Here is a 13,367-nt window from a genome sequence, read left to right as displayed (position 1 = left end):
AAGTCTGCCCAGCACTATCCCCACCTCCCAACCACCAGTCCCGCCTCCCACCACTGGCTCTGGCACAGACCGTATAAGTCTGCCAACCACTATCTTCGCCTCCCAAACACCAACCCCTCTTCCCCCCACCGGCTCCGCCACCCAATTTCGGCTAAGCTCCTGAGGATCCATTCCCTCTGCACAGGATTCCTTTATGTATATCCCACGCATGTTTGAACTCCGTTACCGATTTCATCTCCACCACCTCCCGCGGGAGGGCATTCCACGCATCCACCACCCTCTCCGTGAAAAAATACTTCCTGACATCTTTTTTGAGTCTGCCCCTCTTCAATCTCATTTCATGTCCTCCCGTTCTACCGCCTTCCCATCTCTGGAAAAGATTTGTTTGCGGATTAATACCTTTCAAATATTTGAACGTCTGTATCATATCACCCCTGTTCCTCCTTTCCTCCAGGGTATACATGTTCAGGTCAGCAAGTCTCTCCTCATACGTCTTGGAACGCAAATCCCATACCAATCTCGTAGCTTTTCTTTGCACCGCTTCAATTTTTTTTTAACACAACCAATTGCCAATCACCAGTATCCTATTGAATATTTTGTCGTGTTTCCCTTTGACCTTCTATTTTTCATAGTATGAAGACCTCAATAATCTATATGTTTTCTATTTGCTGTTTTATTTTGGGTTTTGAGTATTGGGCCTAATTATTTTATTGTTGCAGTGATTGTTTTTCTATTCTATTAATGTGAAAAGTTGTGTACTACTGTGCTCCAGATTCTGTGTAGGTCAGCCAAAATTGGACATGGATTGCAGATACAGTGTACTCTAGTTAGCTAATTAGGTGCTAATAATATTACTGGTGTTAACAAGCACTTAATCGGCAGTACTTAGTTGCACACGGATCTGCTCTACACCCTATAATAACACACACACCTACATTTCATAGCGCACAGCTCCAAAGGAAGCATAGCCATGGGAGAAGCGTGGCATTCCCAGAAATTAAGCACGATGTTATAGAATTTGTCTGCCTAACTTCCATCCTTTGGCAGGCATAAAATGCTCACACCCAAAATTAGATGTGAAATGTGTGCTCAGCTAGTATTCTGTATAAGTTGCTCCGCACAGAATGCCCTTTACAGAATACTAGCTTTAGTGCGAATCATTTCAGAACTTGTCTACTTTGTAATCTGTTTTGTTCAGATGAAATATAAACGTGTAAATAAATAACCCCCAGTATATATACAGCCATATGGCCACTGCCTGAACAAAACTTTAATATAACCCTATACAAACATCTGTTCATGTATCACCAGCAGGCATGCACCTTTCATACAAAGTCTTATCAACCTATGTACACACAGCACCCGCATTACACACCTTCCATGTATGCCTCATCCACATGTACGTAATCCCAGTAATAAGATATCTATACCTGTAAATGCTTCCTGTACACTGTTGAATATACTCTCACATTCATGTTTCCCGGTGCACACATGCTTCCTCTTTTGTGCGCTGAAATTGACCAGAAGAACATACAGACTAAGCCCTCCAGGGGCAGGGAAATACCTACTGTACCTAATGTAACTCGCCTTGAGCAACAAGTGAAAAAAGGCAAGAGCTAAATCCAAAACCCTTCCCTTCTTACAGTGCAATCTACATGCACAATTTTCAGAAGCAAAAAAGCATGAACAAAATCATTCCTCAGTATTTCTAAGGAAAAAGAAAGAGGGGGTTCTATCTGGCCACGTCTGCAGCCCTGACTCAAGAAACCTCTCTTCCTCCTTACCAGGGGGCATGCAGATACAGGGCTGTCAAGAGACAGAGCTGGGCCGGGGCAAGGCTACTGCAGCTGCTGTCATCCCCCTACTCGGGATGCCGCCGCAGCCACTGCCCCCCCCCACTTGGGCTGCATCCACTGCTGCTGCCTGTCCACTCTGGCTGCTGTCAGCTCCACACCCCCCACTCAAGCCGCTGCTGCCCCCCCCCCCTTCCTACGTCTGCTCCTCCCTTGGTCTGTCACTCTCCTGCTCCTGTGTGCTAGAACCAGGTTATCGCATTAACACAATACCCAGGTCCAGACACACAGGAGCAGGAGAGAGACAGACCTCAGCTCTAGGCCCCCCCCTTGGAGGCCAGGCCGGAGGAATCTTGCCTGCCCCCCCCTCTTGGCAGCCCTGTACAGATACAGAATCACAACTGATCAGAAGTTGGGATAATACGCCTGTGAAGTGCAGTCTTACTAGGCCTAAGTGCATCTCCTCCACAGAATACTCAGGTTTAGTCAGACCTGACCAAACGCTACACTACAGGCCTTAGTCACAGGCCAGATCAAGAAGACAGTTTTAATATAGCTCGTATTACTTTTTACACATTATGTGGGTAATTTTATAAGAGACTGGAGTGCATAGAAGAGCATTTTATACATTTGCATATTGGGGAATATGCAAATATAAAGTAGGTACACAGAAACATAGCTCTTACATTTATACAACTGGGGGATAATTCTATAACATGGCAAAAACATATGCCTATAAGAACATAAGTGCTACCATACTGGGACAAACCGAAGGTCCATCAAGCCCAGTATCCTGTTTCCAACAGTGGCCAATCTAGGTCACAAGTACCTGGCAAGATCCCAGAACAGCAAAATAGATTTTTTGCTGCTGACCTCAGAAATAAGCAGTGAATTTTCTCAAGTCCATCTTAACAATGGCTTATGGGCCTTTCTTTTAGGAAAATTATCCAAACCTTTTTTAAACCATGGTAAACAAAGTGCTTTTACCACATTCTCTGACAAAGAATTCCAGAGTTGAATTACATGTTGAGTGAAGAAATATTCTCTGTTTTAAAATTTACTACTTAGTAGTTTCATTGTGTGCTCCCTAGTACTAGTATTTTTTGAAAAAAGCGTAAACAAGCGATAATTTAAGCCTAAGCACTTACTAGAGCCATAATGTTCTACATGCTGGAGATACCCATGTAACTTATAGTATTCTATAGGTTACATGCATGCGAGTCTCACCCACAGTCTGCCTATATGTAAGATATGCACATATTTACAGAACAGTGTTTAAGTGGTATTTTGGGCATTATCCTTTGGATTCTATATAGCGCTCAAAATTGTGTACTCAAATTTGGGCGCACACTTAATCTGCATGCACTATTTAATGGAGTAACAGGCCAATTAGTGCCAATAATTGGGTGGTAATTATGGTCATTAATTGGCAACAATTTAGATTTTCACACACACTAAAGATGTGTGCACTATCATAGAATGGGGAGGGATCGGAGCCTAATTTACCCACAAAGATTTACATCAGGTTTCAGCTGCTGTAAATCCTCATGCCCACAGTTGGGCGTGGATCCCAGCGATACGTGCTGTTCTATAAATAGCGCCCAACTCAAGAGTGCCATTTCTAGAAAAGAGCTCGTTTTTGGCACCCAAATTTGGGGGCCATTTACAGAATCTAGACCTCAGCATGTATGTGCACACATACACGTATATTGACATACATGTTTAATTGGCACACGTCAGCGTCCATTGTACAGAATTACTCCCTATAGGCACAGGCATTCCTGAGGGTATGAAAATATATAGAACAGGGGCAGGACTGCTCTACTTATATGCAAAGTTTACAAAGTACACACATATGCGCCACCATTTCTTAGCAGCACAAGCACAGATACACCTTCAGAGCAGGTTTAAGTGTGTGCACCTACTTACCCTGAATTAATTTTATAAAGACACATAGGCACAACATATATACCCGGGTGCCAGACACTCACATTAGTTGCAGTGAAAATTCAATTTAATTTTGATACTTTTGTATTCTGTTAGAGCCCTGTTTACTCAGGCGCGTTAGCATTTATAACGCACCTACAATTAGCGTGCGCGCTAACTGTGTAGGCACCTATAGGGACATTGTAGGCGTATACACAGTTAATGCGCGTTAAAAACACTAACACGCCTATAACGCAGCTTAGTAAACAGGACCCTTAGAGAGAGATTCCAGGCCTTTTTTTTTTTTTTTTTTTTTTAATACTGACTTTCAGATTCTACAAAAACAAGTCACCAGTCCTCCAACAATTCTATACCCTGTGGAGAGAGACTAGAATTTAGCACCAAAGACTGGAAGGGAACAAAATAAATGACACTGGAAACCTACCGACCCCTAACACACCCTGTTACATCTCAAAATGCAGGCAATACCTGTTGAGTAAGAGCCATCTAAAAAGAAGGAAAATGAGGCCAAGGTAGAGGAGAAGCACTGAAGTGAAAAGTCTACAGTCCGCCCCTTCCTTGGCCATATCTGCAGAGAATGATACAGTAGAAAGAAAGCAAATCCTTAAACCCCTCATAACAAACACAAACACTAACCAGGCAGACAGAAACATACTACATTCACCCTCTAGAACAGGCACTCAATTTAACTCACAATAGGCTTCAAAAACTAAATCACACAGAAGAGAAAACACTAATCCTCTCAGAATCAACCTCATATACTGCCACTAACCCAAAAGAACAGACACACCACACTCACTCCTGCAGTCCTGACACAAATACTACCCTTATCTCCACAGAACACAAATACCACTTTCAAACCCCTCCCCCTCTCAGATTGCCCTCCCCTCCTAAGTACAAGAGGAGATGCCAAGGATGAATATCCCCAAAAGTGAGAATTTTCAAATGGTACATCTAGGATATAAATCTAGCTTGATGAATCCTATTGCTTTGCAAATGAAAAAAAAAACCCCAGCATAAAATATGTCATTGTCTTTGGTGCCTCTGACGTGATATAAACAAACTGGAGGCAACATGGGACAATTTTCAAAGAAATGTATCCACGTAACTAAGGGCCCCTTTTAATGAGTTGTGATGAAAGGAGCCCTGCAGTAGCATCGGCGCATGGATTTTCCACACATGTGCGGCGGGTAAAAGGCAAAATAAAACAAGTAATGGCTGTGCCACGCAGTCATTTCCAGGGGGGGGCCCTTACCACCACCTATTTAGGAGGCAGTAAGGGCCCCCATGCTAACCCAGCGCAAAAAAAAAATTTCTGTCGCACCAGAAATGGCGCATTGGGGGGAGGAGGGGTGGCACTACCACTGGCTCCTGTAGCAGGCCAGGAGCAGTGCTGGATTGGTGCACACCAACTCCACGGTAGCTCTTACCACAGCGTTGTAAAAGGGCCCCCAAAGTAGTAAATCCTCTGGGTAGGAAACTGCCCTATGCTACGTGGATAACAATGTGTATAGGTACAAGTAGGTGCTGGGATAAAGGATTGGGAAAAGGGAAGTAATTATGTAGAAAAGCATGCTCAGATTTCTTTCTACTGGTTAGGCCACTTGGTTTGTCTCCTTTTAGGCATGAATCATAAGCTAAATGCTAATTGATTTGCTTCTTCATGGAAAGAATATAATGCTTTAAAAGGGAATATTGTTAAGATAATTGGAGGTGTTTTAGACCAGTAATTGAAGCGATTCATCTGTATGCATTGTTTGTGCATTAAGAGGCTTGCCTCCATTTTTAGCAAATTTAAAAATCACAAATACTAAACTAAAATGTGAACATTAAAAATTAGTGCATAATGTATAAACACACATTGAAATATTATTCTAACCAGTTGTTTTGGCATTTGTTTGAAATGACATTCGCTATGTTATTTTTAGCTCAAAATAACAGGAAAAGACCCTGAAATTTTGGTATTTTTCATGTGTGTCATAAATAATGCATACTGTGTGATCGCAAAGTGTAAGCACTATTTATGACACACTCCTAATGCTCAGATCAGACCCAAAATATTATCCCTAACCCCACAGAAGACACACCATACTCCACTCCTCAAAGTATTCCTGAAATACTGCCCCCAACACCACATAACATACACACTGCACTCACCCCACCCCCTCAGACTAGATCCTTAATATTATCCCTAAACCCACATGCTGTACTCCACTCCTCAGACTAGGTCCCAAAATACTACCCCAAACCCCACATAATAGATATACCACACTCAACTTCTCTGAACAATCCCAAAATACTACACTCTAACCCTAGAACATAGCACCACTCTCTCCCCCTCAGACTAGATCTAAAATACTACCCTTACCCAAGAGCGCAAACACCCCCCTACTCATTAACCCTAACCCCAGAGAACAGCCACACTGCACTCCCCCCACCTCTTTGGAATAAACTCCAGATGCTACAACTAACCCCAGAGAACAGATACACTGCACTCATCCCCTCAGGGCAGACCCCAAATATTACCCCTAACCCCAGAGGACACACTGCACTTAACCCCCTCAGAGTAGACCCCAAATACTATCCTTAATCTCAGAGAACAGACCCACCGCGTCTCCCCCACCCCACTCGCTACAACTAACCCCCCCCCCCCCAAAAAAAAATACACCCACTTTCTCCTGGTTTTCAGGCTCTCTTCTTTCCTCTCAGGCATTAAAAGAAAGTCCAAAGCCAAAGATGAAAAGGGAGCACAAGGACAATCGTTTTGAACGAGGCGGGTTTATCCTACTCACAGAAGAAAAAAAAAACAAAGTGACACTGAAGCAGAACATCTAAGCCGAGGGGATCCAAGTATCATCCCAAACTGGGAAGTCGAGAAGAGGGGGATCCCTTACCTCACTGTGCACGGGATGAGCCCACAGCAGGCTGAGGAGCGTCAGCAGAGACACAGGTCGCCCGTAGGGCCAGCAGCAGGCCACAGGAGAGGCTGCAGAGGTGGCCATCCTGCAGCAGAGCCAGAAAGCAGCGAGAGGCACAAGCAGCAGAGAAAGCCTGCATGGCTGAGTAATTAATGCCTTTCCAACCCGGTCCGTGGTTCCAAGTCTCAGCGCTCCTCTGTCTTTGATTGACAAGTCAACCTGAGATACCCGAGCAAGGAGAAGGCGGGGAGGGTTGGAGGGCTCTCATTTGTTCTTCCACTGACTCCTCCTCAGCCCATAGAAATCCTAATTAATATGGACTCGCCCTCCCCCCTACCTCCAACTTCAGAAGAGGGGGGGAGCTACATTACAGAATAAACTTCTCTATAGTATCCAGCTATATTGTAGGAAAGATACCAGATTTCCAGCTTCGTCCCCTAAACTTTCCTCTTCTTCTATCCAATGCATTTCGGCTGGATATTAAGACATCTGCCTGCTTCTGATCTTTAATGTTAGCTTTCACAAAAGCACTCGGCGGCAGCCTGCTGCAGATTGAAGGAAGGAAAAGATCCCAGATACGTTCATACTGTATTAACTGGTTCCTTCAGAAAAACTAGACTCTATGAGCTAAATGCAAATATATAGCTAAATATATTCCATTTCTCTGCTTTACAACCCCCCACTGCTCTTTCCACAAAAGGCTCCTCCTAGCGTCCCACCCTTCTCACCTTACTAACCCAGCTCTCTCCACAGCTCAGGTTTGAACAAATACTAACTACAAAAGCAATTACAATGTTGCTTCCACCCCTCACCGGTCTCTGCTGGGAAGGGGAGGAGGAGACTGTCTCTTGAGGAATCATTATTTTGCACAGCCTTCCCTTCCTCGCACTTTAAAGAAACCACATTAAAGGTGGCATTAGATCATAAGGGGGATGGCTCTTAGCTACTGAAAAAAATATCTAATACAGTTGGGGTTCAGGAATAGGGTAATCATAAAGAGCAGTAAGGTTTCCATCTCCAAGGGGAAAGGGAATGGGACTTACATACATTCAAGGTGGTTTACATATTATATACAGGTACTTATTTGTACTGGGGACAATGGAGGGTTAGGTGACTTGCCCAGGGTCACAAGGAGCTGTAGGGAGAACTGAACCCAGTTCCCCAGGATCAGAGTCTGCTGCACTAACCACTAGGCTACTCCTCCATGGGCATACCATTCAACTCTTAACACCATTAGAAGACAACTATTGAGCTGGTGCAAAGGAATTAGGCACCCTAGGGCCTAGGTGAACCTTTGGTTTAGCACCCTTCTTAAATAACTTTCAGGACCCTAGGCTCCTGGCCCCCACCCTCCACTGAGATTTTGATCACCCAATAATAGTTCTATTTAAAAAAAAACCAAATACTTAGATTATGCTTCTGTGTGACAAATACACACATAGTAGAAACAATTTCCAAAAGCCATTTGCCTGAGTAAATAGCCAATTATTCAAAATATACTATTTGAAAGCTTCCTATCCTTCCTGCCCATACAAGTATGTGCTGATGGTTTTTTGAGCTTGAGTGGGTGTAAGGAGCTATTGACTACAGCTGGTCGAAGTTGCCTCCTAGAAGTTGCCACCCTAGGCAACTGCCTAGTGATTAAGCCAGCACTGCATAACTACATGGATTTTCAAAAGATAAAAGGAAAGCTTTACAGAAAATACAGCCCTTTGCATTCTCCTGGAGTCTTAGGAATGGAAGTATGTCAAGGACATTAAAAACAATATTCTCAGTAGCACAGTTCCTGATTAAACCATTAAGACAGGCTTGCTATCGAAGGTCTATAGACAAGTTTTTCAACCAGTGTGCTGCGGCTGCTCCTCTGGTGTGCCACACAGTCCAGAGGGATCCTGCAGGCATAGGCATTACTGCAGGGTTGCAAGTGCCATGCCACATCTTTGTCACCCCAAAATCCCTCTGGCAGTGCAGCACCACCTCCTTACCTTCTTTTTCCCTGTTCCCTCCTATGGATCCAGCATAGTTTTCCTACCTCCCTCTGCTCAAACGGGCCTCCATATTTGCAGCATTAGCAGGCACTGCTAGCAGCAATTACAGCAGGCTCTCTCTCTCTCTGGCCAGCCCTGGGGTCCTTCCCTCCATCGGAACTTCCTGTTGCCACATGGGAAGGACATGGCAGAGGAAAACCTTCAGGCCAGCCAGAGGGAGCTAGATAGTACAGTTGCTTACCTGTAATGGATGTTCTCCATGGACAAGTGATCTTCAAGCCACACAAATAAAGTGATGCCCACGACAAGCTGCTGACCAAGCTCAGAAGATTCTCAAAAAATCTTCTGAGCATGCGCAGGTAATCCTGCCACAATGTATCCAACTGTGGTACAGCCGTTCGTCAGTTAATTTAAAGCTTGCTTCAACTCAGGGAGAGTGGTAGGGTTTGTGTGGCTGGAAGATCACTTGTCCACGGAGAACATTCATTGCAGGTAAGCAACTCTACTTTCTCCATGGACAATGATCTATCTAGCCACACAAATGAAGACTCCCAAGCCAAAGGGAACAGACAGATACAGTATATGCTAATTATATGACTATATAATTAACTAGCAAATAGATAGAGTCTATTACCTGCTGCCAGTAGAGGTGGTGGCGAGTTGAAGCTCTAGAGGCTGTAGGCCAGGACTGTTCACCAGAAGGAAGCATCTTGAAATTACTCCTCATCCACAAAATGATGAATGTGTGCAGAGTGGTCCATGTAGCAGCTCCACTAGCATAACCACTATCGAGTCTTCCTTCAATAAACTTTACTTCAAATATTGGACATCCTCGGCCTGTTTTCTGAACAGCCTGATTCTGTTTCCACTCTTCTACCCATGTAGCAGCTCAACAAATTTCTTGTGGTGTAACTCATTGTAGATGAGCATTTGATGCTGCTACTGTTCTTTGTAATGAGCTGTGATGCATGGAATGGATTGCGACTGAGAAACTTGAGATGATTCATAACAGAAGTGTATACAATCAGCAATCCAGTTGGATAAATTACGCTTCATGACCGGTTGAGGGACTGTTAGCAATCTGTAAGAAAGGAACAACTGAGATAGATACTGAGGAGAGACATTTTTTTGTAAATAACACGTCAACAACAGTCTGGTATGATCCATAGTATGGAGTTCTCTGTCTCAATTAGTAACATTAGGAGGTGAATAAAAACTTGGGAGAGTGATGACTTGATTCAATTGAAAATCTGAAACTACTTTGTCATGCAGTATTTGGGTGTAAGGAGGGTAGTGCACTATGGGGCTTATTTTCAAAGCACTTAGCCTCCCAAAGTTCCATAGAAACGTATGGAACTTTGGGAGGCTAAGTGCTTTGAAAATATGCCTCTAAAGCTCTCCAATTCTTCTTGCTGATGTGAGTGCTATTAAAAATACTGTTTTCCATGTGAGGAATACATTGGGGCTCATTTTCAAAGCACTTAGACTTACAAAGTTCCATAAAAACCTATGGAATTTTGTAAGTCTAAGTGTTTGAAAATGAGCCCCATTGGCATCTTTAGTGTGTGCCTATTTTTACCACACACTAAAAATGCCAGAGCGCCTTAGTAAAAGACCCACTTAAAGGCTGGAAACTGTCCCACACCATCAATGATTCAATTATATACAAATGAGTTCTCAAAATTGAACATAAGAACTTGCAATACTGGGTCAGAACAATAGTCCTAGCCCAGTATGTTTCTTCCAACAGTGACCAATTCAGGTCACATGTACCAGAAAGAATCCTAAATAATAGCAAGATTCATGCTACTGATCCCAGGGACAAGCAGTGGCTTTCCCCAAGCCTATCTCAATAGCAGACTATGGACTTTTCCTCCAGGAACTTGTCCAAACCTTTTTTTTTACCTAAATATACCAGCCGCTGATACCACATCCTCTGGCAATGAGTTCCAGAGCACACTGGCTCAGTTCCCTTTCTGCTTGCAAACTCAAGCAAATCATATGCAAGTCAAACCCTGGCCTCCCAACAGGGCCAAGTGAGAAATCAGTATAACCAGCTCCCCAACCTCCTGGGCTGGGAGGTAAAACAAACAAACAAAAAAAAGCAAATACATAAATCAGTTAAAATTCAGTTACTTAGCTCTTTGCAAAGGCAAATTAAATTCATTTTCTTTACTCATCAAAACACAACTGCAATGTCTTTTAGCCAAAAGCTTCAATTCCTTAGATTCTAGTACTCAAAATAAAAACCTTCCCTTTTTAATCACCCAGAGAAACCTGCTGTATCACGTTTGCTGCCCCCACCTGAAGTCTCAGAATTAAAGTATTAATAGTACTCATACCCCAAAATTCACTTAACTTAGACCCACTCCATTTGATCCTCTCTGGGCAAGTCTGAGCTCTCTTCCCAATGTTAGGGGTTCAGACTCCTGGGGATTAAAGTCACATTCCAAAAGATCCCAGCACATCTGCTCTACTCCCTTTCTGCTAGGCTCAAGGCTATATTTTATATCATACCAGGGAAACTCCTCACCCAGGTTTAAATCAGGCTGAGCCAATGAGGGGGCTAATTTAGGTAGTGATAGGGTGGACAAGGATCACTCCTCTACATTTGTTAGATTTTCCTTTCTTCCTGCAAATATTTGGGAGAATAGTTCCTCTCTGTTTTCTGATGCCCGTCCTTATCACAACCTATCAAATGGAGCTCAAATCTTTGGGGAGGAGCTGTTGTTTGCGACAAAATGCACCCTATGTGAAAGAGTACATACAGTAAGTACATAAGTACATAAGTAATGCCACACTGGGAAAAGACCAAGGGTCCATCGAGCCCAGCATCCTGTCCACGACAGCGGCCAATCCAGGCCAAGGGCACCTGGCAAGCTTCCCAAACGTACAAACATTCCACACATGTTATTCCTGGAATCTTGGATCTTTCCAAGTCCGTTTAGTAGCGGTTTATGGACTTGTCCTTTAGGAAACCGTCCAACCCCTTTTTAAACTCTGCTAAGCTAACCGCCTTCACCACTTTCTCCGGCAACGAATTCCAGAGTTTAATTACACGTTGGGTGAAGAAAACTTTTCTCCGATTTGTTTTAAATTTACTACACTGTAGTTTCATCGCATGCCCCCTAGTCCTAGTATTTTTGGAAAGCATGAACAGAAGCTTCACATCCACCTGTTCCACTCCATTCATTATTTTATATACCTCTATCATGTCTCCCCTCAGCCGTCTCTTCTCCAAGCTGTATAGCCCTAGCCTCCTTAGTCTTTCTTCATAGGGAAGTCGTCCCATCCCCGCTATCATTTTAGTCGCCCTTCGCTGCACCTTTTCCAATTCTACTATATCTTTCTTGAGATGCGGCGACCAGAATTGAACACAATACTCAAGGTGCGGTCGCACCATGGAGCGATACAACGGCATTATAACATCCTCACACCTGTTTTCCATACCTTTCCTAATAATACCCAACATTCTATTCGCTTTCTTAGCCGCAGCAGCACACTGAGCAGAAGGTTTCAGTGTGTTATCGACGACGACACCCAGATCCCTTTCTTGGTCCGTAACTCCTAACGTGGAACCTTGCATGACGTAGCTATAATTCGGGTTCTTTTTTCCCACATGCATCACCTTGCACTTGCTCACATTAAACATCATTTGCCATTTAGCCGCCCAGTCTCCCAGTCTCGTAAGGTCCTCTTGTAATTTTTCACAATCCTGTCGTGATTTAACGACTTTGAATAACTTTGTGTCATCAGCAAATTTAATTACCTCGCTAGTTACTCCCATCTCTAAATCATTTATAAATATATTAAAAAGCAGCGGTCCTAGCACGGACCCCTGAGGAACCCCACTAACTACCCTTCTCCATTGTGAATACTGCCCATTTAATCCCACTCTCTATTTCCTATCCTTCAACCAGTTTTTAATCCACAATAGGACATTTCCTCCTATCCCATGACCCTCCAATTTCCTCTGTAGCCTTTCATGAGGTACCTTGTCAAACGCCTTTTGAAAATCCAGATACACAATATCAACCGACTCCCCTTTGTCCACATGTTTGTTCACTCCATCAAAGAATTGAAGTAAATTGGTCAGGCAAGATTTCCCCACACAAAAGCCATGCTGACTTGGTCTCAGTAATCCATGTCCTTGGATGTGCTCTGTAATTTTGTTTTTAATAATAGCCTCTACCATTTTCCCAGGCACCGACGTCAGACTCACCGGTCTATAATTTCCCGGATCTCCCCTGGAGCCTTTTTTAAAAATGGGCGTTACATTGGCCACCCTCCAATCTTCCGGTACCACACTCGATTTTAAGGATAAGTTGCATATCACTAGCAGTAGCTCCGCAAGCTCGTTTTTCAGTTCTATCAGTACTCTAGGATGAATACCATCCGGTCCAGGAGATTTGCTACTCTTCAGTTTGCCGAACTGCCCCATTACGTCCTCCAGGTTTACCGTGAAGTCAGTAAGTTTCTCCGACTCGTCCGCTTGAAAAGAGGGTACGCTTTTCTTAAAGAGTGCACACTATTTCCCAGGGTTCTATAAGCGGGATGCCCCAATATAAGCGTGGATCCCTGATGCATGTGGAAACTAATTAGGTGCCAACAATCAATTATTGGGGTCACTTGGAACTTAATTGGCACGTGAGTAACATAGTAGATGACGGCAGACCTGTAAGATCCATGCAGTCTGCCCCTCAAGACACTCATAGTACAAG

The 13,367-nt window shown here is 43.6% G+C and overlaps 1 protein-coding gene across 2 annotated transcripts in view; it reads right to left on the bottom strand.

Moving 5' to 3' along the window:
• Positions 1-11,093, bottom strand: part of LOC115473253 (ADAMTS-like protein 2) — a 105,027-nt gene extending 93,934 nt beyond the window's left edge. Inside the window, exons 1-2 of one of the 2 annotated variants that reach the window (XM_030208051.1) lie at positions 10,989-11,093; positions 9,281-9,727 (exon numbers count right to left, since the gene is read on the bottom strand). In XM_030208051.1, coding sequence (XP_030063911.1) covers positions 9,281-9,373 — 93 coding nt within the window. In that variant the 5' untranslated portion in view covers positions 9,374-9,727; positions 10,989-11,093. Of the gene's footprint in view, positions 1-6,634; positions 6,838-9,280; positions 9,728-10,988 lie in introns of those variants that run through there. The other variant, XM_030208050.1, reaches the window with a different exon arrangement.
• Positions 11,094-13,367: the final 2,274 nt, after the last annotated feature.

Source organism: Microcaecilia unicolor, chromosome 6, assembly GCF_901765095.1.
Source record: "Microcaecilia unicolor chromosome 6, aMicUni1.1, whole genome shotgun sequence".
Lineage (NCBI taxonomy): Eukaryota > Metazoa > Chordata > Amphibia > Gymnophiona > Siphonopidae > Microcaecilia > Microcaecilia unicolor.
This window is presented reverse-complemented; position numbering and strand designations above follow the sequence as displayed.